At 37.7% G+C, this 27,808-nt stretch overlaps 1 protein-coding gene across 2 annotated transcripts; it reads left to right on the forward strand.

Moving 5' to 3' along the window:
- The first annotated feature begins 4,826 nt into the window (after positions 1–4,826).
- Positions 4,827–27,529, forward strand: GUF1 (GTP binding elongation factor GUF1). 2 transcript variants are annotated; one of them, XM_041121972.1, is made up of 18 exons: positions 4,827–5,210; positions 6,289–6,400; positions 7,974–8,122; positions 8,333–8,413; positions 10,118–10,195; positions 13,297–13,380; positions 13,871–13,935; positions 14,946–15,149; positions 15,606–15,650; positions 16,741–16,880; positions 18,165–18,288; positions 18,651–18,783; positions 20,312–20,455; positions 21,466–21,599; positions 23,122–23,223; positions 25,218–25,337; positions 26,157–26,193; positions 27,180–27,529. In XM_041121972.1, the coding sequence occupies exons 1-18, from the start codon at positions 5,073–5,075 to the stop codon at positions 27,315–27,317; spliced, it is 2,028 nt and encodes a 675-aa protein (XP_040977906.1). In that variant the 5' UTR covers positions 4,827–5,072; the 3' UTR covers positions 27,318–27,529. The 2 variants fall into 2 exon arrangements, with proteins under 2 accessions (XP_040977906.1, XP_029873192.1); XM_030017332.2 differs by lacking the exon at positions 15,606–15,650 and having other exon boundaries at positions 4,828–5,210.
- The last annotated feature ends 279 nt before the right edge of the window (positions 27,530–27,808 follow it).

The raw sequence follows: 27,808 nt of genomic DNA on the forward strand, positions 1-27,808 counted from the left end.
AAGGGGAAGAAATATTCCTGATCACTGCTCATTAAAATACATTGGAATTATGAACCCAGGGAAGTAAGCAGAATATCATTCTAAAATATTGTCTTTCTAGCAAGTAGAATATAGAAGATGAATATCTTAAATGACAAAGGTTCCCAATGCAAAGCAAAATAGCAATTATTCTGTTAAGTTACATATTTCAGTGTATACTCTTTTTCCTCTGTAGGCTATGGCCTAGAAGCGTGTAATTTTGCATCACTTATAGAAAAAAGGAAACACTCTGTTTTTTCTTTTTATCAGACAGATTATAATAATCTGGGGTGGTTTTTTTTCACAGAATAAATCACTGCTGTTTCACTCTGTTTCTGCTGTGACTTTTGAGGATTAGACAGCAAGTTTCTAACTACATTTTCTGCTTTACTTTTAAGGCAAGAAATACACGTCTTCTATTTTGTCAGCTTTGCTACGACGGAAGTGTTTTCCCATCATCACCACAAAGTGCCAAGAAATAAAAGTTTAAGCTGCATTTCAAGCATAACTGGAGAACTTGACATATTGTGGTAACGTGGCGAGTCAATGTCAAGGAAAGGCTCCAAAATAGAAATTCATGGTCAGCCTGAAGCAAAATAATAATGCCAGTCACTGCTGTCCCTTTGCACTGTTCTGCCTTCATCATAACTTTGGTTAAGAAAGGTCTATAGCAGATACGATGGCAAGTACAATGTGGGCATTGCACTTGGCATTTTTTGATTGCAAAAGGAAAAAAAGAAAAATGGAAAAAAAGGGAAAAAGGAAAAAAGTGAAAAGGGAAAAAAGAGAAAAAAAGAAAAAAGGAAAAAAAAGGCAAAAAAAAGGAAAAAAGGAAAAGGATTTGCCAGTTTTTGTCCTCCCAAGAACAATAAGGGCCTGTCAAACTCAAATAAATAACCTGAGGCAAATTGTGTGACTCATCTTCTGGCTAGAAACTGGCAGACCAGGTTAGTTAATTCAGGTGTCTGTTTAGGCACCTCACTCTGCCACCTAGACATGTATTAAGAAGATGAGTGTTAGTGACTTGTCCTATAATGTGTTTAGTTTAGGAGTTCCAAGTCTGAAATTCATTAACCTTGGTTTTGTTTGCTTGGTTTTGGGTTGTTGGTTGTTTTTTTTTTTCAGGGTGAATTTTGTCCTTTTAATTCAGTTCATTACTGTGCAATGTAAACCCTGTGAATTTGGCTTAGGAGAATACATTTTACAGAAAGGGGAGATTTCTGCTCATGTTATCTTTAAGGAAGTCACTCCCTTTCAGCATCTGCTGGCAGCAGCGCCTCCCAGTGACAGGAAAGGTTTTTGTCACGGCTAGTCTATTTGCACAGTAACTACTTGCGGAGAATACAAATCTCTTAATTTCATTTACCCATGCTTCTGTTACAGAAATCCTCACAAATGAGATAAAGAAATACCACCTCCCCCCGCCTTTTTTTTTTTTTTAATAGCACCATGGAATCTTGTTCTGGTTTTATTTCTATATTTTGACAATCTCACAGTACTACCAAAGATTGCTTCTAAATGAGGTGCATTGCTGATTGAATAGCAAGCGGTACACTCCTTGCTGTGTTTCATAGATACCATTGATTACCGATCTGCTTGGCCTTGTGCATGCATATACATATATTACACTAAGAAATCTTAGCTGCATTTTATCAGCTCACATCTTACTATCAGGGAAATGCTTCTCTACCTTTTATATTATTCACTGCATTATGGTATGCTATTCCATTCTGTGCAACTGTCACACTTAATGGAAGTTTAGGAGATGACTCAGATCACTGACTGTGTAAATGCTTACTTCTGCAATTTTGTCAGTTTGTGGGAAAACATACAACTCCTGTTAAAACTCAGGCTATGACACCATGTCAATTAGAGAACATACTTGCTTCTATTGAACACAACTGCCAAGAAGTAACACATAACACTGACTGATTTGCAATTATGACAGAATTACATTGTCTTCAACTGAAATAATTATTGATAGGACATTCAGTGCTGCATTCATGTGTAGCTATAATAAGATACTCGGGAATCAGAAAATTCATGCTTATATTTTGTTTTCATATTTTCAGTCATGAATCTGTAAATATTTGAATTTACCATTTTATGTGGTTGGCTTCAATGTTACCCAATATAGCTAATGATATGTACATTTAATTTATCCTCATTATAACTAATGGGTTTTGAAACACAGGAAATTATAATTGTGTAATACATCCATCACGTTTTGACACATAAACGGATCACTTGAAAAATCCATGTTTATGCTACTGATCTGCTGTCCCGTAAATACTGTAACATTTATTATTCTGCTGAACTAGACAACTTTCCATAATTGTTCTAGTATGTGTTTTCCATTGCATATGCAGCTCAAAGCAAATTGATCAAAAATCTTAATATTTGCTTCATGTATTTACCCAAGCTGAAAAGTGAAGGTAAAGACAGATGAGACTGACTGTCATTTTTACTGTGCTCTATCTATCCTGGCTTACTTTCACCAGTCTGAACTTATAGATAATGTATTGTATTCACATGACTAGGAGTCATACTCAAAATGTAGTTCCATTCCTGCTTTTCTTCATTTATTTCAGAACTCTGAAACATGTGGACCTGCCAACAGTTTAACATTAAGGACTGATGTCTCCCCGCATGGACCAGCGCTCACTCCACAGGTGTTCACTCCGTGCCAACAGGACAAGTGCCAGCACAATGAGGCAGCTCATAAGCTCATTCAGTAACTACCCCGGCACACCTCCTCGAGTCCTGGCTGTATTCGGCCAGCTTGGTGTGCAAGTGGTGCAAATACAAGCCTTGGCGCTCTAAGGAGTAGATATGGAGTGCAAGTGCAACCTTTAGTCACACTATTTGGTTTATAGTAACTTCTGCTTTCGCAGGTATTTTTGTGACTATGGGGTTCTGTGCATGTTGTTACACATAACGAACAACATCTGTTGCTAGCGCGAATGTGTGATTTAGCTACCTCTGCAGTTGCTTTTTTGGAATTGCTCAGATGTGGAATCTATATACCTTGCTCACTGGTGGTGATATTTGAAGATAGTCTGTGAAGCATATTAGTTTAATTCCTGCTAATAGAGCACCCTCTTGGATTTGTTAGTTGGTATTATTGTCTCTTGGGACAGTGAAGACAATATCCATTTAGGAATTATAGGATTGCTATGTATTTATTTACATTCTCTGTTATTGCACATGGGTAAGCCATTACCTATAATGCATCAAACTTAATCTGTGTAGCAGGAACGATGTTTTCCTCCAAATATGGCCGCTATACTATTATGTATGCTCTGGATCACAACTTTGGATTCATGACTCCTGTCACACTCATCCATCACTCAAAAACATACTTCTCTTTCCCTATATATTTTCATGAATTTGCTGAAGGACTCTCTTTGTCCGTTACTACCCAAATTCAATGTGATCAGCACAGCACACTGAACTATGCTAGCAAATTCACTACTGCACGCTCCCAAGCCGGTATATGCAGAACTCTTGCACCCTCTGCACTACATATCAGATACTTTTATGCAGCCTTTTGAAACCAAATCGTTGTAACTTAAAAAGGAGTATGAATTTTATATTGATATCTTGAAATTAAATCTCCGTTAAATTGTTTCACCCTCAAAATATACTCCCTCTTGCTTTATTTAGCACATCTCTAGATTGTGAATCTGATAAAAATATGTTTTCTTAGCTAAGTGGTCTGCTGGCACTTCTGAAATATTTTATGTAGCTACAGCTGAAATCCTGATTAGATTGAGCAATTGAGAAGTATAAAGCCAATACATATAAACTGAGCAGTGGCCCTACACCTGCATGTTCTCCCAGGTCTGTGAAACCTTAATGCAAAGTTGTGAAGTAAGGAAAAAACAGAGAAACATGCAGGCAGTAATAAAGCTAAACTAGGAAAAATACAAGCTAGAAAAATACCTGGAACAGGCAATGCCAACCCACAAAGACTTTGATAAAGACTAACACACGGAAAACATAGCTGAGAACATGACTACTTTCCTCTGCTTCTAGAATTTTACAGAGCACAACAGCGAAGGCCAGAACAGCCATGTGCTGGCAAAGCAGCAGACGCGTAAGGCAACAGATCCCTCTGTAATGCCAGTAAACAAGTATTTCAAGACAACAGCATTCTATGCCTTGCAGCAGCACCGAGATTTTGCAATCACAAACGAAGCTGTTCTTGTGAGCAATTTCTTACAAAAAAAAAAGTTCCAAAACCTTGTAAAACTTGTAAAAATAGTTTGTGCTCTCTATAAATAATTAATGGTGCCTAGAAGAAAATACACAGGCAAGATGTCCCAGAAACCGTAGTTGCTAGGCCATCACGCGACAGCAACGGGACCAAACTGCTGCGTTGGTTTTGGTTTTTGGACAAACAGCCAAGGGGGAAGCCCTGCGGAGGCTCTCCTCTGAGACTTCTGCGCTGCTGAAGCCGCACTACGAGGCCGATGGAGGAGGCCCTGAGGACACAGCTCGGACCCCGACAAGAACCCCTCCCGGCCGGGTCCTCAGCCGGGCCCGCCGCCCCGGCGGGGAGCCGACACCGAAGGTGCGGACAGCAGCCACACACCAGCAGGCGAAGGCGCGGCCCCGCAGGCCGCAGGCCCCGAACACCCGCAGCCTCCTGCGGCGAGGCTGGAAAGCGGCTCCCGAGGCACACCGCAACCACCGGGCTGCCGGGCCGCCGGCCAGCGGCGGGAGAGAGGCGGGGCGGGAGAGCGGAGCACGGCGGCATCGGGACCGCCCTCACGGGAGAGAGCAGGCGGAGCTCTGACCACTTCCGCCGCCGGGAAGCGCTTCCGGCGCGTGAGGCGCCGCGTTCAGCGGGGCGACCGTTTAGTGTTCGCCTCGTGCCGTGGAGCTCGCCCTCCTCCCGCGCGTGGGGCGGGTTGCTAGGCGACGCCGGAAGGGCGCGGGCGCCGTTGGGGCCGGGCCGAGGGTAGCGGAGCGTCGGCGGGTTGCGATGGAGGCGGGGGCTGCCGAGCGCCCCTCGGCGCTGTGAGGCCGTGAGCCCAGCCCCGAGCGCCATGGCTCTCGCCGGCAGGACGGTGGCGTGGTGGGCCCGGCTGCGCAGCCCCTGCCCCGCTGCCGTCCCGCTCTGCCTTCCGCCCCGGCTGCCGGCGGGGCCCGTGGCGTGCGAGCGGCTGTACAGCTCCCGCGGCAAGGTGAGTCCGCGGGGCGGCTGCCCGGGAGGGCTGGGGGTGCGGGGAGTCGTTTGGGCTGCCCGAAGCTGGCCTGCAGCGGGTCCCCAAAGGCAAGGCGGCGGTCCTGCGTGTAGAAGGTGGCCTTTCCCGACAGGCGCTGTCGTCCTGGAGGAGCCGTTTCCCGCTGCGGGGGCGTTTGCGTCCCCTGGGCAGTAGGAGGACTTGCCTTTGCGAGCCGAGGCATGCTGCTTGCGAGGGACATGCCAGATGCTGCTGCTTAATGCTGTGTCTTGAGGCTAGCAAAGAGCTCCGGGCTTCCTTTCTTCTCTGCCTGGCCCGGAGCTGCCGTGTGTAGCCTGTGTGAGAGAGAGGAGCTTTGTGTATCTCTAAAATGGGCGACCGGAGTTTTTCAGTAAAGTGTTAACTGACTTCTACGAGGGGCCTCCTGGGTCTTGATGCTGGAAGCTTTGAAAAGCAAAGAAGTCGCTTTTCTTTAAAGTGTCGTATTAATTGGAATGAGCAGGAATAACACAAAGAGAAGTTTTTTAGTGTCGGACCTTTATGTGTGCAAACCAAGGAAGTCAGGCTGGTTTTCTGCATTTTTTTTTTTTTTTTTTTAATTTAGCCAAGATAACTGTTATCTGTAGGTTCCTTTTCCACAAAGTCTGCTTGCTCCTTATGACGAGGTCACTGCTACCTGAGCTGCTAGGTAACGTCACTGTATTCTTATCATGCTTGTGAAGAATGATGCCCTTAGTGGTCCCTTGAATCCAGTTTTTCTTAATCCCTAAGTTTAGTATTTCAACAAACTTGAAACCATTTTAAGTTTTCCAACTCCGTATATGCGTAGGAATGTAGTACCTTTCACGACGCTTTCCAGCATACATACTGATTATTCAGAGTAATAATAAATATATATGTATGTATGACTAAAATGAAATGCTAGCATTTTAAACACTGATGACAATTTAAGTTTTTGTATCTCTGTTCAACCTATGCCTCTTCTAGAGAAGAGAGTTAATTCTTTTTTTAAAGGCCAAGTCATATTGTACATGGAGACTGTAACCATGGTTTATGAAAATGAATTTCTGTTTTTCAGGAAAAATTAGATATGTTGATGTATCCTGTTGAAAGCATTAGAAACTTCAGTATTATAGCTCATGTAGATCATGGCAAAAGCACGCTAGCAGACAGATTGTTGGAAATTACAGGTAAGTGTTCTCATTTTATGCTACCTTTTCTTGATGTGTAAGATGGTGTGTAAGTTTCTGTAGCTTTGATTATTACTAAAATTTCTAATATCTTTGGTCTTCTAGTGCCAGATTGCTTATGCTTTTAGGCTGCCAGTTGTGTGGTGTTACAGATGTGAATATAATATACTTTCTTTCTGGTTGAGATCTGCCTGCCAGTAGGGGTAAGGAAGTAATTCACTCAAGGAAGTATGTATTTCAGAAGGAGACTGAAAAGGAGTGTACCTCCTTGTTCAAGATGCTACTCCTGTAATTCCTGACCAATTGTCCATTAGGCTGGTACACAGCAAGTTTATGATGTTTACTGCCAGTGTTTGGGGTGGACAGAACGGAACTGTCATGACTAGGAGTTCTGGACAGAGTAGTTTTCAAAAGTGTTACTGAAACAGGGAGGAACTTCAGCTGCCTGTACTTAGATGAAAGTAATGATATGTCCTCTTGTGAGCAAACCATGAAGAGCTGGCTTTCATGGTGGTGAAGCTCACTGGTACTGAAGCTGATATGATGCTGTGTAGTAACTTTTAGAAAGGTACAGCCCTATGTTGATTTAGATTTAGTGTGTAGAATAACTGCTAGTAATTAAGTGTAAAATCCATGGATTCTCAGCTGCTATATGGACTTGCTTTTTCCTTCACTCTGAGTATTGGTGAAGTTGTGTTACTTTCATCTTCAGAGGTATTTATTTTGTCCTCATCAGAGCGCTTCTTGGACTTCAGTGTTTTTATTTCTCTGTTATTGTTGAGCATAAGGAAAACTATCCCCCTTTTAAAGTGAAAGTGAGAAACAGAAGTGCTAAGGGATCTTTGTAACTGCAAGTTACTCTGAAACTAGGCTTTCCTTAGAAGAGAGAGGCAGAGGTTTCCTTAGACCGTTCTCTAAGGTAAGCTGTTAAGCAATTGCTGTATCTCCCAAGAGGAGACTAATTTCAGGGCACAGCTTAAATTAGCTACTCGGATATACTCTTTAGGAAGAGTCTTGATTTTCTCATTTAAGGGATGAGCAAAACAAAACTTGGGAAAGAAGCTTTTGATCAAAGTTATTCTTTATGATTAGCTCCTGTGTGTCACAGTGGGCAATTTTACCTGATGCCTGTGATAGAATGGGGTTTTGAATTCAGGTCTGTCAAGATCTATGATAATGCTCCTTTTGCACTTGAGATTGGCACTGGTTGGAGCTGTGGGCCATGGAGCTCCTCTCAAGTGATAGGAGGTGAAGTTTCTTTAAACATCAAAATTATTTAGCACTGAATGGAATCATTGCTACTTCTTAATATCTGATTTAGACTTACGTGATGTTTTGTATCCTGCTTATTCAGTATTTTATATAACTTCATATGCAAAAATTTATTTAACAAATGTTAAGAGTTGAAGCATAATTTTGTTTTTAAATTAAAATCTAAGTTTAGTTTAGTGATGGAAAAGCTTCGTTTGCAGCTGCAAGTCCCATGTTCTCTTGGTTAATGGCATTTTCAAGAATTACTTATTTTGGGAGCTAATGTTCTAAATGAGGTAATAAAACTGTTTTTTTATCTTAGGAACAATTGCTAAAACTGACCGTAATAAACAAGTGCTGGATAAACTGCAAGTGGAACGTGAAAGAGGAATTACAGTTAAAGCACAATCTGCATCAATCTTTTACAATCATGAAGGAGTAAACTACCTCTTAAATCTTATTGACACACCAGTAAGTTAAGTATAAACAATGTTTAAATCACACAAAGCTAAATGTCTTTATATTTAAAAGTAGGAGATTTCTAGCTTCTTGTGTTTATTCAATTTCTTTTTTTTTTGTAAGAATTGTGAACATATGTACAAATGAAAACATCATAATATAGAAATCTTTGCAAAAGACTCTAGAAATACCTGAAATTGTAAACATTTATTTTCTCCACAGGGCCACGTAGATTTCAGCTATGAAGTATCACGATCACTGCCTGCCTGTCAAGGTGTCATACTTGTAGTGGATGCAAATGAGGTGGAGTTCTTAATTCTTGTTTTCTACTTGGAATTTCAGCAATTCTTTAATTTGCATTGTTTTGTGTTTTTGATCATCTGTAATACAAACTGATACTGGCAACATTAAAGCTAAAGGACACTATAAGCCAAATGTGAATAAATTTATTCTGGAAACTTGAGAAGTTTTATACCCACTGGATTGATGGGTTCTTGACTGATCTTTCAGGAGAAGCAGGAGAGTGAGGGAGTAAAATGTTTGTAAGGTGATACTCTCATAAATTTATGAAGTCTATACTAGGAGCGAAGTGAAATTAGACTTCTTAGTTGTACTTTTATTTGTATGGTGCTAGAAACATTTTAAAGAATCAGTTAACAGATGAATATGAGGATTATGGGATCATGATTTTAAATATGGACACATTCTCACAAAGTATTTTGATAATTTTCTCTATGGCAGATTTATTATTGGATTGTACGAGGGTCAAATGAATACTACTTTTTTCCTTGTTATATGAAAAAAACCCCAAAACCCCAACAACTAACTAACTTTCAATGCTTATGAACACTTGCTCCTTCCTAGCTTGATGGGCAAGCGGACTTCTTAAGTAAGCTTTGGTAATAAATATGTTTTCTAAATGTGCTGATGTTTTTATATTTATTGTGTATATATTTTTTATGGTATATTTAAATATTATGTGATTGTTTGGTATTCAGTATTTGCCTTTAAGTCAGAATGCTTACAGACTCAACTTTTTCATTATAATTGCTAATGTTTCTTCTGCCAGCCTGAATTCCGGAAGTAACTTTAAAGGTTTAGGTCTTCCATTCTTTGCATTCTATATATATTTTTTTGTTGTTGTTTTGGGTTTTTTTTTGTTGTTTAATAAATGTTCTTTGCTGCTTCTTTACATTGCCTAAAGAGTTAGGCCCATATATCCATAGTGAATATCCCCATATAAGTAATTTTCCACTTGATCTGTTGTAAACAAAGGGGAATACAACAAGTAACTTCTTTTTTTTTTTCCTTCTCTTCCCCCTCATCCCCCCTTCTGCCCTCTCCTGTCCTATTGCGATATTAGGCTTTATACTCTCATTCATTAGCATCTCTATCTCTTTGTTTTCCCTTATCTGGTACTTGGATCTGGAAGGTAATCTTCCTTTTTTTCTAATGAGAGCTGTTCTTTTTCCATCCTTTTGAAAGAAGTGTGAGGTAAAAACCTTATAATCTGTTTTCTGCTTTGAAAATAACTGTAAGGTAAGTTGAAGGTATGTTCCTGCCCTCTGGAGTAACTACAGTCTTATTACCATGATAAACATCCCTTTTTCTTTGTCTTAGTCCATTTCTGAATAGTTTGTTGTGGACAGAGCATCTGTTTTTTGAGGTACCTGTTATGATCTTTGCTATTCAGAAATAAATAACAAAAATATGTACTTGGTGCATAATGTATGCATAATACTGTGCTATCTATAAAGTAAGTGATCACACAAAGCATTATTAGTTCATTTACTTATATTCAGATTACAAGAAATGATAATTAGGAATGTGGTTTTCTTTCTCAGCAATGTGTATAATCAATAAACTTTACTTATTTTCCATCCCCCACATGGAGGAGTGGCTAGACTAGCGAAGTAATCTGTATAGTATGCATAAAAAAAAAAAAACCCCGAACCACCAAAACTCAGGAAGATTCCATGTTAAACTTTTTTATTGCTTATTTTCTAGGGTATTCAGGCTCAGACAGTGGCAAACTTCTATCTTGCTTTTGAAGCACAACTTGCAATAATTCCTGTCATAAATAAGGTAATAAAGGTTTTAGACTTTCATATTAAGTAGTTGGGTTGTTTAAATATTTAGAAGATTGATAAGAAAAGTATTCTCAAATAGAAGTATATAATGAAAAAATAACTAGAATGTAATAACTGTGTATTTGCTCTCTGTTTAATATTTTACAGTAATTGCTGGAAACTTCAGGTTTTATTTCATAAAATACATGTAGAAGCATTTTACAAGCAGCACTGAAAAAATATTGGAGTCTATATGGTAAATAAAGATCAGAAGCATTGTGTAAATTGTATCTTGATAAGGAAATCTGAACCAGTTATCATTTGCAAACAAATAAGCTTGATGCAAACAAGGGCTATGGTATGAAAAACAACTGACCACTTAAGTAATATTCAGTATTGTGTATTTTATCCTAATGAGAACCAGAAAGCTGAAGCTGTGGCATTCCAAGGTTTCAGATTGTCTCGATGTTAAATGCAGGTGAGAATGTCTAGCTGGTGTGGGCATTTGGGCATGAACGGCCAGAAAAGTGCAGATTAACCTACATGTGTTCTGCCATGCTCCAAGCAGGCTGGTTGTGATGCGGCCATTGTACAGCCCCCATAATCCAAGGGGAAATGGTTAGCAGCCTGCTACACCACTTAGACACACACAAGTCTATGGGGCCAGATGGGATCTACCCAAGGGTACTGAGGGAGCTGGCAGAAGTGTTCACCAAGCCCTTTTCCATCATTTATCAGCAGTCCTGGCTAATGGGGGAGGTCCCAGTTGACTGGAGGTTAGCAAATATGATGCCCATCTACAAGAAGGGCCAAAAGGAGGATCCAGGGAACTACAGGCCTGTCAGTCTGACCTCGGTGCCAGGGAAGGTTATGGAGATCATCCTGAGTGCCATCACATGGCATGTACAGGACAGCCAGGGGATCAGGCCCAGTCAGCATGGGTTCATGAAAGGCAGGTCCTGCTTGACTAACCTGATCTCTTTCTATGACAAGGTGATCCACTTAGTGAATGAGGGGAAGGCTGTGGATGTTGTCTACCTAGGCTTTAGTAAAGCCTTTGACACTGTTTGCCACAGCATTTTCCTGGAGAAACTGGCTGCTCATGGCTTGGATGCACGTATTCTTCACTGGGTAAAAAACTGGCTGGATGGCCAAGCCCAGAGGGTTGTGGTGAATGGAGTTAAATCTGGTTGGTGGCCAGTCACAAGTGGTGTTCCCCAGGGCTCAGTATTGGGGCCAGTTCTGTTTAATATCTTTATCAATGATCTGGACAAGGGGATCTAGTGCACCCTCAGTAAGTTTGCAGATGACACCAAGTTGGGCAGGAGTGTTGATCTGCTCGAGGGTAGGGAGGCTCTACAGAGGGATCTGGACAGGCTGGATCGATGGGCCGAGGAGGTTCAACAAGGCCAAGTGCCGGGTCCTGCACTTGGGTCACAACAACCCCATGCAGCGCTACAGGCTTGGGGAAGAGTGGCTGGAAAGCTGCCTGGCAGAAAAAGACCTGGGAGTGCTGGTCAACAGCTAGCTGAATATGAGCCGGCAGTGTGCCCAGGTGGCCAAGATGGCCAACAGCATCCTGGCCTGTATCAGAAATAGTGTGGCCAGCAGGAGCAGGGAGGTGATTGTTCCCCTGTACTCGGCACTGGTGAGGCCGCACCTCAAGTACTGTGTTCAGTTTTGGGCCCCTCACTACGGGAAAGACATTGAGGTGCTGGAGCGTGTCCAAAGAAGGGCAACCAAGTTGGTGAAGGGTCTAGAGCACAAGTCTTATGAGGAGCAGCTGAGGGAGCTGGGGTTGTTTAGTCTGGAGAGAAGGAGGCTGAGGGGAGACCTTATCGCTCTCTACAACTACCTGAAAGGAGGTTGTAGCGAGGTGGGGGTTGGTCTCTTCTCCCAAGTAACAAGCAGTAGGACAAGAGGAAATAGCCTCAAGTTGCACCAGGGGAGGTTTAGATTGGATATTAGGAAAAATTTCTTTACTGAAAGGGTTATCAAGCATTGGAACAGGCTGCCCAGGGAAGTGGTTGAGTCACCATCCCTGGAGGTATTTAAAAGACGTGTAGATGTGGTGTTTAGGGACATGGCTTAGTGGTGGACTTGGCAGTGTTAGGTTTATGGTTGGACTTGATGATCTTGATGATCTTTTCCAATCTAAATGATTCTACTAATCCTGTTTTTTGACAGATTTTTAGCAGCTGGGGTTTTCAAATCGGAAATTACAGATGAGAGCAATTTAGAAGGCTGTCAGTGTGACCTTAGGTTGTCTTCTATTTGTATGTATACATTCGCCTTAGTGATGTATAACTTGTGTAATTTCTGTGTCACTTCTTAGTTGACTCTTTAACCTGAGAACACTTAAGACTCCTATCTGTGGATAGGACGGTGTGTGGATAAGAAGGACTTAAATAATTTGGGATATATGTAACAATCCTGTAGCCTATCATAATTTAAATGTGCCAGTTTATGAACATTGGAATTCCTTCCATTTAAAATATTTTTTTTTTCAGGTGAATCTTTGAGTGGCTTTTTACAGAAATAACTTGAAAGGTTCTTGCTATGATAATCCATATATTCCTCCATATGCTTTAGTGTTTTGGGTTTTTTTTTCTTTTTGTTAATGATTACAGAGGAGATTACATGAGTAGCAGCTCGATATTTAAAAAGTGTAGTCTTAGTTTTAAATGAGATCCAAATGTTGTGGTTTATACAATTTTTGTGGGCTGTATGATTGGAATCACAAGATTAGTTATTGCTTAGCTTAAATTAATTGCTTTTTGTAGATGTATATTGTACTTAATGTTTGATCCTATAACAGTATAGGTAACACTTATGCTTTCAAATTACTTTGTAAAATAAAGATTTTTACCAGCTCTTGGACAAAGGTGTTTTGCCTAATGAAACAAAAAGTAGTCTAGTTACAGAGGGGATCCTTCCTGAAGTCAAGCAAGGAAGAATTTTTCTAAAATGAATCTTGATAAAGATCTTTTCCTGAAGACATCCAGTATTTACTCATAAATACATAAAGGTTCCTTGACTTGTATATTTGGAAGCTACAGTGCTGGATCACATGGAAGATGTGGTTGCCTGTGTATTTAGCAGTTTGTTGTTTTTCAGATTGACTTGAAGAATGCAGACCCTGAAAGAGTTGAAAAACAAATTGAGAAGCTGTTTGATATCCCTATAGATGAATGTGTAAGGGTAAGATCTCTTACAGTTTTATAACATGGCTGATTGTATAACTATATGTACTTCTTAGCTAATGAAAGACATGTACACATAATAAAGCAACAGGGTGTCATCTGTCTGCCTTTGTCTGACATACATTAATTTCTTTAAAGATTGTCTCCTGGAAAACAAGAGTGGAGAACATACTTGTTGGTTAAAAATTCTAGTATGTCTTGATGAATGACATCAGATACATTTAAAATTATTTCTCATTGTGGGTCCATAAATTGTTTTCATTTTTATCCTAACAACAATTGCCATTCAGGAGAGAAAAAAAAGTTACAGAATAATTTATAATCAAATAAGCATTTCATAGTAATAGCATTCTAAAGTGTTCTTCAGAGTGCATTTATGGGTAGTAATATCTGTGGCCACCAAAACTAAGTAAACGTGACGCTATTTAATAGATACTGAATGAGTGTAGATGCATGTCTTATAAAATTGTTGTTGGACTTTTTTTTAGATTTCTGCTAAACAAGGAACAAATGTTGAAAAAGTTCTTCAAAAGGTCATTGAGAAGATTCCTCCGTAAGTCTGTATTTTGATTATGAACCATTGTAAAGTTAATTAGGAAACCGTGAGTTGCATGTACATGGCAGTAGTTTTGCACTTAATATTCATCTGATTTAAAGTCAATACTTTAGAAAGAGATGTGAGAGAAATCTAATGTTGGAGCTGATTAAGTCAGTTTCAAATTGCAAATCAGAAAAAATGACACCAGATTTGAGATGCCTTTTAAAAAATGAATGTGTGAATATCAGTAGACTTTATTCTTAAAAAGTGGGAGAGGAAAATTGATTCAGTCTGAAATGAAAGATGAGAGGTAAGCCACTAAAGGTGATACTTATGACTATTTATACAGCTTCCATGAAACTCGGTGTTTGAGGATGTGTGCTGTTACTCCTTTCAAACATTGCATTGTTAAAATGATAAAGGTAATTGAAATCTGTGGTGTTTAGAGTTTCATATCCTGAACACAACCTTTAAAATAGACTTTTATCTAAGAACTTGATGACAAAGCTGCTAAATTACAGTTGTTTCAATCAGCATATTGCATTTCATTCTTTTTTCCTACTATTAGCTAATAATTGTAGTCCTCATATTAGTTAATAATTATAGTTAAAAAAATCCACAATGAAAATCTGAGATCAGGTTTCTATGGAAGATGGCAAAACCAAAATATCAGTGGACTTCTTGTTTTTAAACTCAGCTGTTGGAATGTAACCATTGAATTTTTGTTGTCCCCCACAATACGATATTTTAAGCATCAGTTTCACCTGTTGTGAAATGGGTATGATGGATATGCATTTGTTTTTGTTCTGTTTGTACTGCTATTGCACATGGGGGAAATAAAATGTAAAGATTTGCTGCATAATACATAGTGAAACACTGAAATTATGTCTGGTATGTATTTACTGAAAATTACTCAGTTGTTTTATCTATATTAATATGAAAGCTTTGGGGAGGGGATGCTTGCTCATTCAATATTGAATGAAAAACACACTGCTTAATATTTTGTTTTAAATTTTTTGTGACAGACCCCAATGTAATACTGCTGATCCATTGAAAGCCTTAGTGTTTGACTCCACCTTTGATCACTACCGAGGCGTCATAGCTAACATCGCACTCTTTGGTGGGGAGATTGAGAAAGGGCATAAAATTGTGTCTGCACACACAAAGAAAAGATATGAAGTTAATGAAGTCGGAATTCTGACTCCAAATGAACAGCCAACGCATAAGCTGTAAGTAAAAATTTCTTAGAGTGGAACAAATCATAAATTGGTATAAGATACAAAATCCTGCATTTCTGTTTGATTTTTGCTTTGAATGGTAAAGGCTGGGAGATATCTGGGTTTTTTGTTCTTGTTCTTTGGTGGTGGGTTTTTTTATGATTATTGTTTGTAATTTAATGCTTGCTGTCAGTCTCTTTCATTTTGGGCATGCTGAGGCAGAAGCTTTTGGGGACTGCTTTTTGGGCAGTGCTAGGGGGAGGAAGCCATTCTATCATGTATAGTACATGGAACATCTGGACAGCTAGTTTTTTTTTTTTTTAAGACTAGCATTTGATACTCTTATTCAGCTGTCCAATTTATTTCTAGGAACTACCTTGTTTGAGAGTGGAAGGGAATGGGGCTTCATCTTAGTTATTGCTGCAGCATATTTTGAGGGTGAAAACTTAAAATCCATGAATTCAACAGCTTCCAGAAACTGGCTCCTCATGGCAGCAGTGGGAAGAAAATCAGGTACTTAGAATTAGTGGAGAAGCTTTATCAGTTTGCATCCAAGTATGTGTTAATGACTTTCCTGGGAGATTCTCAGTGAGATTACGTTATTGTGTGTGGTGGGTTGAACCCAGCCAGCAACTAAGCACCCAACCAGCCACTTGCTTACTCCCTCAACCCCAGTGGGATGGGGGAGAGTATTGGAAGAGCAAAAGTGAGGAAAGACTCCTGGGTTGAGATAAAGACAGTTTAATAAGTGAAGGAAAAAGAAAAGAAATAAAAACAAGTGATGCAAAGGCAATCAATTACTCACCACCTCCCACAAGCAGACTGATGCCCTGCTAGTCTACAAGTAACAGCCACCTTGGAAAGACTACACTGCTTGTTTTTTATTGCCAAGCATGACGTTATGTGGCATGGAATGTCCCTTTGGTCAGTTCAGGTACTCTGTCGTGGCTTTGTCACCTCCCAGCCTCTTGCCAACCTCGAGCCTATTTGCTGCGAGAGCAGAGTAAGAAACAGAGAAAGCATTCACATTGTGCAAGCACTATTCAGCGATAGCTAAAACATTGGTATGTTATCAACACTGTTTTAGTTACGAATCTAAAATGCAGCACCATATGGGGCTGCTATGAAGAAAGTTAACTCTATTTCAGCCAAAACTAGTACACTGTGTTTTAGTCTATCAGCCATGGGTTCCTCTCCTAACGGCATTATGTGCTGATGGAAGGCATTTGTCTTTTGTTGTTTCTGCCACTTAGTGTATGAGGCTTGCTGTGCTGGCAGCTGCGAACTGTTCTGGTTCTGTCTTAGATGCCTAAGAACTTCCCTGTAGCTACAGCCTTCAAACTGGGAGTAGCACAGAATTCAAAATCCAGAACTATAAATGTACTGTTTAACTGTAACAGAAATACAGCTACTTGAGTCAACAGATCGCTTGTCCCTTGAGACAAAGCTTACAACTCAGAGGAGAAACAACTTAAATCTGGCTTATGGGCTTTTAGGTGGGGTGATTTATTTGCATTTCTGATTGAGCTAAGTCAAGTGGGAAGAATAGTGGAAATACTGATAATGCCAAGAAGCATGTCCATATAATGCCAATTTTATTTAGATATGCTGGACAGGTGGGCTACCTGATTGCTGGGATGAAAGAAGTAACAGAAGCCCAAATAGGAGACACACTGTTTTTGTATAAACAGCCAGTGGAGCCTTTGCCTGGCTTTAAGTCAGCGAAGCCAATGGTTTTTGCAGGTGAGGAGTATATGGATATGAAGTGGAATTACTTCTTTCTAGTAACAGTAAGAGAGCTATTAGAGCTTTTAAAAGAATATACGTGTATATTAAGAGTTGTGAGGATTAGAATTTTAGCAAAGTTAAGCTAAGAGGTGTGTCATTTATATAGCTTCATGTAATTTTCCCTGTGACTTAACACACAGGATTAATAATAGTTGCAGACTGGTTTTATATAAATACAAGACTAAAATGTATTTTTAGCCATGATTATTATTTAGCCATTATTATCAATAGCTTCTAATGCCAGTAAACTCTTGATAGCTTGAAAAGGGTTGAGGCTTTAAAAAACTAAGTCCATTTTTGGTAATTCTTCACCTAGATAATCAGGTTTTCATAATTATTGTGACTTTTTTTTTTTCTTTTAAAAATTAGCAGCTGTTTCTTTTCCATTAAACATGGTAAACTGCCAAAGCTAATATTTGGAATGATTCTGTAATATACTTGACTTTTTAAGCTTATATAGTTCTGTTGAGCTGTTTCCACCAGCTTCAGTAACTACTACAAATACTACGGAAGATGGCTTTAGAAAGAACTAAATTCTGGAAATCGCTTTCTAGACTTGTGAGGGTATGTGTAAAACTCACTTGAACTGTCTCGTGGAGATTAGGTGGTCTGTCAGTGAATGTAGAAGAGTGTAATCCTGTAAATAATGTTTTTTTGTATGCACATGTGTTGCTTCTTGGTGTAGAGCAATCAGCATTTTCTGAACACACGGTCATGTGAAAAGTGATACAGTAGAATATTTCAGGTAGTAATTATACAGAGAGCTGCTTTTATTAGTTTCAAAAAATACAGAAACATTTGCAACTTTGTTAGATATGGCACTTTTTTTTTTTTTGCTGTTCACTCTTATCTTTGAAGGAACATCTCAGTGAAATTTGCTTATTCAGTTATGCTTAAGCTGTATGTTTACACCCAAGCCCTGCAAAACAGTGGTTTTACTCAATTGTGCATCTTCTGCAACTGTGAAGGATTAGATGAGTACAGTATCCCTACCATTATAGTTTGAATGTTAATTCCTGTTTTTATGAGATAATCTAGAACTTTATTACATTTTAACTAATTGGGGGGGAGGGAGAAAAAAAAATTCCTTACATTGTTTTTCACTTTTTAAAGTTGGAACAGAAAGTAAGCTATTTCTGATTTTACTACTGTGTTCACTGTAAGAGGCATATTTGAAAGCTAAGTACACACTAGATAAAGCTCTCTATCACATAAATTCTGTCTAATACGTTTTGACAGGAATGTATCCTGTAGACCAAACAGAATATAATAATCTCAAAAGTGCTTTGGAAAGGCTGACATTGAATGACTCCAGTGTAACTGTTCATCGTGACAGTAGCCTTGCCTTAGGAGCTGGATGGAGGTGAGGCTTTTATACTGCTTTCATTTTTGGAATGGTTCATAAATTGAGAATGCAAGTTTAAGTTAGCTGAATGTCAAATTAAAATGAATTCAAGATTAGGAGCTTTAATTCAAATTAATGATAGGTAAAGATCAAAAGCATTCTTATGTTCTGTACTTTTGCAGAGTATGCAATTTGTTGTGATTGATAGTTTTTGTTCTCAAAGACTCATACTATTCAACTATAGGATCATTTTGAGATTGTTTGCTGTGCCTGATACTGCCAGACTAGCAGTGTAAACATGCTGGGGAGGGGACGGAACCAACACTGAAATTCCAGGGGATATAAAAATACTTTCACGAACAGGATATTTTTTTTCCCAGGTTGGGTTTCCTTGGTCTTTTACATATGGAAGTTTTTAATCAACGTTTGGAGCAAGAGTATAACATGTCTGTTATTTTGACTGCACCTACGGTTCCATATAAAGCTATTCTTTCCTCAGCAAAGTTGATAAAGGTATGTTAAATTTATTACAGCTTTATATAAATAGCAGCTTAAAAGCCTCCTATAATAAACATGTACCCTTTTTTTTTAATGTAGAATTTTTTTTATGGCAAACATTAGAAACACCAATATTTAACTTAAAACTTTTTTTAATTGATTCTTTTTTTTTTTTTTTTAAGAATGTTAACTTTCCTTCCTCTTTCCACTTCAAGCACTCTCTTTTTATGCCTTATACCTGCCCTTGATAGAAATGGGAATAAAGGACACATTTCTTGCTGTATTCTTTTAAGTGCATACTGACTGGACCGAGTTTAAAGCAGGCGAAATAATCTTCCAGGTTTTATCAGTCAGAAAACATTAATGTTTTTAGGAATAGCTTGTAATGCTACTGTAGACTGGCAGGGGCTGGTGAAGACAAGTAGGTTTCTGATCACAGTGAAATAGCCATGTGCAAACTTCATTGAACTGGGTGCAAAAAAATTACTGTGCTTATTTTGGGAGAGAGAGGTGGACTTACGAACACCTGTTGAAAGGAGGCTGCAAATAGGCTGGCTTATTATTATCCAACATGTACCTCTAAACATGACAGAAAATCTGTAAATTCGAAACAGCTTGTATAAGAAAGGTTGCTGTACTTGCAAGGTGTAAGGCATAGACCCTTTTTCTCTCCAGTTGTTTTGGTTTCTTCCTTAGGCAGTGTAGCAGCAATGAATGAAGTAGTTGACACCTTTGGTGCATAAGTGATTCTGGATTGCTGATGTGGGACGCTGTTTTCAAACAGTGCTGGAAGTTAGGTCATTGTTCAAGGACACTGCCTTGTCAGTGGAAGTGATATAATCACTTGCTTTGGTGCATGGAGGAGGTTGTATGTACATAAGAAGCATGACCTTCCTTTTATCCTTACTTCAGAAGGATAACTCCAGCCCTTATTGGGATGTTGGACTACAAGAAATAGGTAATGAAAGCACTTGCACAGGAATCGAAAACTTAATTTCTAAGCCCGCTTCAGTCTGTAAGGGAGCCTGAACCCAAAGTCCTATTTAGAGAAGAATGTCCGCATCACCAAACTGCAGAATACTTGGAGCAGGTCTTTTCTTGAAGCTGTGTCTTATACCTTACAGGATCAGGATGGAGTAAGAAGAAAGATCCTTGCTCTACAGGCAAGAGAGAGGTGGAAAGATGGACAGAAAGGCTTTTTTATTTCTATGGATAACTCTAGGTTGTAGTCCTAGTTCTAAGCAATTCTTCTGTTTAAAATTCACTGGATAAAATGCTTAAAAACTCGTTTTCCTAGTGAAAGTAATTTCCTATAATCCTTCTATATAATAATATTTAAAGATATGCTGATGAGGGACTTCTGTATGCGATGTTGAAATCTCTTAAAATTGTGCATGGTATAAATTTGGGTTGCATAATTCACATGTGTTTTCAAGCAATTGAAACATTTTTTTAGCATTTTTTCAGTGCTGTTTTTGTCTCCTTCGGTGGTCAGTCTACTTATTTCAAGATTACAGTATCTGTTTTATTTGTTTGTTTTCAGGAATATGGTAAAGCAGAGATTACTATTATTAACCCTGCTCAGTTTCCGGATAAACTTTCAGTATCTGAATATTTAGAGCCAACTGTTCTTGGTACTATTGTAACACCTCATGAATATATTGGGAAAATAATCACTTTGTGTCAGGTTGGTATATAATTTTAGTTTTGTCATTTGCATTTAAGCTCGCCATACCATAATTAAAGTGAAGATACTAGATATTCGTACTTAAATAATATCTTTGACAGTAATAATTAAAGTATTTTTTATTTCAAGAATATTTAAACTTTAAGTGTAAAATTTCTTCTGAACTACAAAATCTGTATAGTGAAAGTTAGTGATGAAGCTCAGTGAGAGTAAAGTACTTAGTCAAGCATCCTGCACTAGACAAATTCATAGCTACTTCTGTTTTCCTGAAAGAATGGAATCTGCGGCAGGGGAGTAAGATCCATTGGTTTTTAGAAGTATATTCATGGAAATACAGCTTCTGTCAATACTTTACTGAGGCTTCATATATGTTTTCAGTACTTCACTGGAGTACATTTATGATAGTGATGGCCAAACACATTTCCCCAAGTGTCTTTGGAATAATTTTAACTAAAAATGTTTTAACTGTTATACATATTGAATTTATATAATTTATTACAATATTTTCCTTAGCTTTTAACTTTTCAAAATACATAATACACAAGAGTACAGTACTTGTATGTCCGTACAGTGAAGTATAAGATCCATTAAAAAGAATTCCTAAAATAACTTTGAAGAACACCCTCCTGGCAGGAAAGAAGATGAGCCTGTGAGTCCTACTGTGTAGTAATCCAATGTATGTGAAAATCTAACTTCAGTGAGATTTTATTGACAAATAATTATACATTTAAAAGGTAGCAGTAAGCAGAAGCTGTTAAGGATTTCAGAAATTCAGGTTTTAGAGAGGGTAGACTTGAATAATGTGTCCAGTTAAGTTACAACCACTTCACTTATGACAGTGCTGCAATTTGTTCTGGGACTTTAGCAAACTACCAATAAGAAAGTTACTTTGGGGCTTGAAGTATGGGAGTTCTCTTGTGTAACTGGATCGCTGTTTATTTGAATTTGCTTTGTATTTATTTTTAGAAAACTTCTGTCAAGGGGAACTGAAACAATTTTTATTTGTCTAGGATCGTAGGGCAGTCCAGAAGGATATGTTGTACATTGATGAACGCAGGGTTATGCTAAAATACCTCTTTCCACTGAATGAAATTGTGGTGGATTTTTATGATGCTCTTAAGTCTCTGTCTTCTGGTTATGCAAGGTAACTACCTCCTTTGTACCTGCTTCACCTTGCCCCCACCCTGGACTCTGAGGAGGGGGGGGGGGGGACGGGACAAAAAAAGATCTGAGGAGAAGATATGGAAGGGCACAAGTGAAGAATATTCTTTTATGATGATGCTGCAAATCAAGTCTTACTTCACTTTTAATGAATTAGACTCACTGTGAAAATTGATGGAAATACATCTGAAAAACACTAGAAGTGCATCACTACCTAATATTAATTTTCTTTGGTGATACATGTATTTTTCAGGTGTGACATATGAAGTGGCCCTCGGTTATCTAGATGAGTAAGATCTAGATGGTTCTTACTTGTCTGAAGTGACAATGGGCATTTTCTGTCAAAGGAATCACTGAAAATTTACTTCTTATTGTATTGTCTCTTGGTGGAAAAGGGAAAATAACCAAATACTGATTCTATAGCTAGTAAAAAGAATCAATTAACTATATTTAAAATGACACTTACTTTACTTACATGCTTTATTATTGGAATAAAGTAAATCATCTGTATTTTGAGACAAAATGTTCTGCTGTGGGTAGTTTCTATAAATTCAGAGGCTAGAACAATGCTGGGTTTCCTTTGATACAGGCATGATTGCAAACAATGTTGCCTTGTCTTATTTCTTGATTTTTATTTCCTAATTGACTCCCTCATGTTGCTTGTGTGTTTAATGCTCTCAATAATCATACTTCTGTTACATGGTTCTATTCACACAACTATGGTTTATCTAAGCCAATTAAGACAGAATTACTTTCAAATACTCTCAAAGGATTTTTTTTTTTTCCCCGTTGTTCTGGTATTTCAGATCTGACCAGGTTATTGGTATTGGCATTCTCCACATTTATACTTACATACAAGATATGTATCTATATCTATCAATATATATGTAAAAAATACATATATATTTGCATCTCCTCCATTTTAAGAACTTTTGCAAACTGACACACAGACAGTAAGGCCCATACCTACCAAAGGAGAAATAGGGTTTGGAAATGAAGAGGAAAACTTCGTTGTCAGAGAGAATGATAATGGGGGTCATATAAAAAGTCTGTCAAATGAGAGGATGAAAAGAAAACAGTCCAGTGTTAGTGTTTGATTTGTGTGACATCAAGGATGTTTACTGTTCAAAAGCTGTGTTGAAGGGTTCTGTTGCCTGGAGCTTTAAGGAACTTCCAGCTGATAGAAAAGAAGTGTTTGAATAAACACTTTAAGAGATTGTAGCAAGAATGTAGATTTTTGATTGATTTAACTTTGCTCAGTAGCTGGAAGACAGGATGATGTCTTCTGCTGCCTTGGAGATGAGATTCATCTGCATTAAATTTCTAGTACAGTCTTGCATAAGGGAGACATACTGAGAGACTATTAAAAACTGTGCTCCTATTTTAATACAAAGTGTGAGTGTTTTATTAAGAAATGTGTCTAAAACTTAAAATTTATGGAACAAAGAATGCAGAATATAATTTTTTACAAAATCATCAATAATTTTTAAACTCCTTTCGTTTAGTTTTGATTATGAAGATGCAGGATACCAGGCAGCAGACCTTATCAAAATGGATATTCTTCTAAATGGAAATCCAGTTGAAGAACTGTCAACGATCATACACAAGTAGGTTGACTGGATTCTCTGCTCCAAAGAAATAAGACTTCCTATTAATATACAATGAAAACACATATATGTATCACTAATATATGACAAATATGTATGAAAAGAGCATTGAGGATTTCACCACATCACCACTTTTGGAGATGATCTGAAAAAGAGAGGCACTTAAGTGCTAGACACACTTTTGTGGTAATGTAGGGCAGAGGGCAGAAGGAAATGCAAAATGCCTATCTTTTAAGGAGCTGGAAAAATTTAAATACAGACCAGTCCAGGAGATGCCACATGAATTGTTTATGGCACTTATTATTTAATGCTGAAAAACTGGAAAAAAATTTGATTTTATGCTCCCAATAATTCCTGTTCTGTGGAAGTTTGTTGTTATCTTGTCTCCAGCCAGAGCACCAGGAGTAAGTAAATATTTACTGGATGTAATTAACTCAATTTTTTTGCTAAAATTATTCAGTTTCCCTAAGTTTCTCAGGAATTACTGTTTTGCTGGTGAGAATAATGTCTTCATGTTTCCAGCCTCTCCCCTTGCTTTCTTCCTACAAAGTCTTTATAAGGCTCCCTTCTGTAACTTCAGCATCCCTTTCTAGTAATCCTGACGTCAACTTTTTCAGGGTTTGGTTTTGTTTTGGGTTTTTTTTTGTCCTTCTTAAAATACTAATTTGTAGTTGCTAAAAATTTTTATATTTTCATATTTTTTACATAACTGCAGTCCTGAAATCTGTGGAATTCCTTAACTTCAGAAGGTCAACACAGGAAAATAAAACCATTACTTTGTTCAGAAAGATCATGGGCTGGAGTGGAGCAACTCTCTCTTATACATGTGCTTCTTAATGTGTTTTTCATAAATACGCAGTGTTTAGCAGTCTACCTGCATCTCTCTGAAAAGATGCAAAATGGAGTGGCCAGCCTTGCAAAAGTTAGTTATTGCTTTAACATGTGTTTCTTGATCAGTTTAGCTTACACTCCTGAACTGTTTTGCTCAATAAAGCTGATGATAGCCTTTCTTTTAGCTTTAGATTACAAACTATTTTTTAACTTGTAGTCAGAATTCATTCTGCTCCTGCTTCAGTTATTCTCAGCATCCTCTCACTGTAAATAGACTACATCTGTCTATATAAAAAGAATTATGCTGAATTACATTTACAGAGAAAGAATTACCAAGATTACTGTAAGTTCAGTATTAAACTAGCTGTTATTATTTGTCCTAATTATACAAATAAATATCTGTATCTTCTAAAACTGTAATGCTTAATGAATATTACTTAAGTACTTCATGCTTAAACTGTTTGCTTTATACAGGTAGCAAGGAGTCACATTGTTGAAAATAGTTGTACATGTTTTCATGTAGCAGCTGTATGTTGCTAAAAAATATATGCTAAATATGGATGTGTTTAGAGAGAAGAGACCCATTTGTTTCCAATAGCTTATGAAAGTATCTGTTCAGTAGCTTTTTCAGACCTTCTGTTATTTTGTCTTTCCAAAACCTTGAAGCATATGCAGATGCTGAATATAGTTGGATAATTTTTATTAGCAGATGACAGGAGTACATTAAAATGTTTTGGGTTTGGTTTTTTTCTTGTTATATAAAAACAGATGTTTTAAAAATATTTCTGTAATATGTAGATCTTTTGACCTTTCGGGCCTACAATCAATGAAAATCCTCCTTAACCTTCTAGTTTAAAATTGCATTTGAAGCTGTGACAGTATTCAAAATCGCTTCAGTGTGATAGATAAGCAGGGTGTTTATTATAAATATTTTAAATCTATTTGAAGACCTTCTGTTAATGCAATCTTACCACCTGTTTCATACAAACAGGCAATATAGAGAGACCACTCATTAGATGTAAAATTACGATCTGATCAGCTTATCTTTTGAGTTAAAAAGAGGAAAACCTCTACTAAAATCCATTTAAACAGTTTGGTCTATGGATATATTTTTGGGGTTGTATTAACTCTTTCTGAAAACAACTGGTGACTTTCTTTTTTAGTGATAAGGCATATGCTACTGGTAAATTCCTGTGTGAACGTTTAAAAGATGCTATACCTAGACAGTTGTTTGAAATAGCCATCCAGGCTGCTATTGGCAAGAAAATCATTGCAAGAGAAACGTAAGTGAAGCCTTTCTGTTCCCGCTTTTGTGTGTGTTACTGGACCTCTTGGGGGGTGGGGAGGGAAGAAACACCAAACATTTGAGCTGTTACTATGACTAAGGACTTTGTATAAATTTAATTGAAAAAAAGTATTTTTATTTTACATTGCTTATGGTCATCATTGCATTTAGTGGGTAGAATATAACTTGCAACACCCATGTGTCCACTTCCTCTTTGGCAGTGGAAAAAGCTTCTTACTGCTGAAAAAAATTAGCTAGTTGTGGAATAGTTTAATCTCTGGGAGAGTCAGCAAAAAAAAGAACTGAAGTGTGCTGTTCCAAAGGAAGTATGTTACAAGCTGAACACACAACTATTTCTTAGCAGCACTCACTTCTTTTAGAGCAAACTGTTTCCTTGATGTTGTGTTTCTTGTCACGTTTTTGCTGCTGCTGTTTAAATAGGATTTAAATTGTGGTAAAAGAATTAAAGGTAGGGATCTAAGCAGAGGTGCTGTAAGAATTTGTGTGTACATATCTATATACACACACATATGTAACACTGTGAATCATAGCAGAAATCCTAGATAAAAAGGAAAGATTGTAATTTTTATGTAATATTATACACCTTAAGGGGTATTTCTAGAATTGAGAAATGTGAATTAAGACTTCTGTTTAGAGCTTCATCTTCTGTATACAAAATATGAAAATGTCATGATTCTAATCCATCTTACAAAACTAGTGGAAAAACAATGCTTAGCATTTTGACAACTCGGTATTTAGCTTCACATATAGGAGATGTTCTAATGTGTTAATGTATATATTGTACTCTATTTTACAGGCTGAAAGCTTACAGAAAAAATGTTGTGGCAAAATGTGTAGGTATTTTTTTCATTTTTTGAAATGAAACGCAGCAAGGACATGTTCTGCTTGTGCTCCTGAATGTCAATGGAGTATTAACAGATACTTTTAAGCTTTTATTTTAAAATTCAACTCATGTAACCTCTAGTTGCAGCTTGCGGTAAGAGTGGATCAGAAAGAGTAATGGCTTTTTCAAAATTACACACTTAGAGTGAACTCAGCAGAGCGTGTCTGTGATCACTCCTGTCTCCTCACCATTTTCTAATAGTTGTAGATATATAATAAATGTGTGTGTTTGTACACAAACATATGTGTAACTTCATGTTTCTTAAATTATGTTTTTCAGGTGATTTAAGAAAATGTAAAAAGTGCTTTAGAGACTTGATTGTGATTAGACTTTTACTTGGGTTTTCAGTAATACGTCATGATAAGGCCTTAACTATGCAATAGTTGCCTATCAACAAGACTCGACAAAGCTATAGAAAAGTGTGATGCCTCTTACTTGTCTTATATGTAGCTCTCTGAAGCAAACATGTTGGAAAAAATTAAACAAGTGTCCCTTTCTCACAACTATTATAGAATTCTTCTGCTAGGCACATATGTGGGATGGTGTTTGTTCAACATTGTACTAAGGGTTCAGTTAATTTATCTAGATGTAAGCACCTAGTGCTAGTCAAGATGCCACAGCGTATCTGAGCCGGCATCCTGCTGCTATTCCAAAGGGATTTCGATATCCTCCTATAGGTTGTGTCCAATGTTAGCCAGGCTTATGTGAATGTATATATTTAGGTAACTGAATTCAACCCTCAGTTGTCCAAATGAACATGCTTACTTGCTCCCTTGTTAATTAGTAGCCTTTTGGCATAACCAGTTGGAGTATAAAATAATCTTTTGTCCTAATATAACTAGGCGTTCTAACTATTTTTAAGCCCTTGAGTTTAGTGTTGCTGAAATGTACTGTAGTTGCATTTAAGCTTATTAAAACATCTTTTCCTTTTCATAGTATGGTGGAGACATTACAAGAAGAATGAAGCTTTTAAAGAGGCAGGCAGAAGGGAAGAAGTTGATGAGAAAAATTGGCAACGTGGAAGTACCAAGAGATGCCTTTATACGTGTTTTAAAGAGACAAACTGACAAATAGAGATCAGTGACGTGCAGTTGATTATTCTCTCAACTTTTTGTAGACAGTAGCATGAGCTAATGTATAATTTTATCACTGTGAGAGGGAACATATATGAGTTTAAATGGTGTAAATTAAATATATGTGGGAACATAAATTGAAAGGACTATGTACTTAAAATGTACAGATACTTGTAGATTATTATGAAATTAAAGTTATTTCGCTTGACTGAATCTAAAAGATTTCATTGTATTATTTTTCATTGTATTTCATTGTTTTCATACTTTTAACGCTTAAAACATAATTATGTTAAAATTTATTTTTGCATTGCAAGTCTTTGTATGAGAGGTACGTATAGACAAACAGTGCTGGTTTTTTTCTAAAAAAAACAAACCCCAAAGTTTGAACTATTGCCAAAAAAAATTTCAAGCTACTTCCTGTTTTACTTTCTAAAGTTGCTGTTGTCAGGAAATCATGATGATACTGGGACATTGCATCAGGAAAAACTAATC

The sequence above is a fragment of the Aquila chrysaetos genome, chromosome 1, assembly GCF_900496995.4.
Source record: "Aquila chrysaetos chrysaetos chromosome 1, bAquChr1.4, whole genome shotgun sequence".
Taxonomy (NCBI): Eukaryota; Metazoa; Chordata; class Aves; order Accipitriformes; family Accipitridae; genus Aquila; species Aquila chrysaetos.

Coding starts and splice junctions, on each gene's coding strand:
- GUF1 (XM_041121972.1), top strand. CDS start 5,073: ATGGCTCTCGCCGGCAGGACGGTGGCGTGGTGGGCCCGGCTGCGCAGC. Junction 15,150..15,605: donor GAACAGCCAACGCATAAGCT/GTAAGTAAAAAT, acceptor TGAATTCAACAG/CTTCCAGAAACTGGCTCCTC. Junction 18,784..20,311: donor CCTCAGCAAAGTTGATAAAG/GTATGTTAAATT, acceptor GTTTGTTTTCAG/GAATATGGTAAAGCAGAGAT.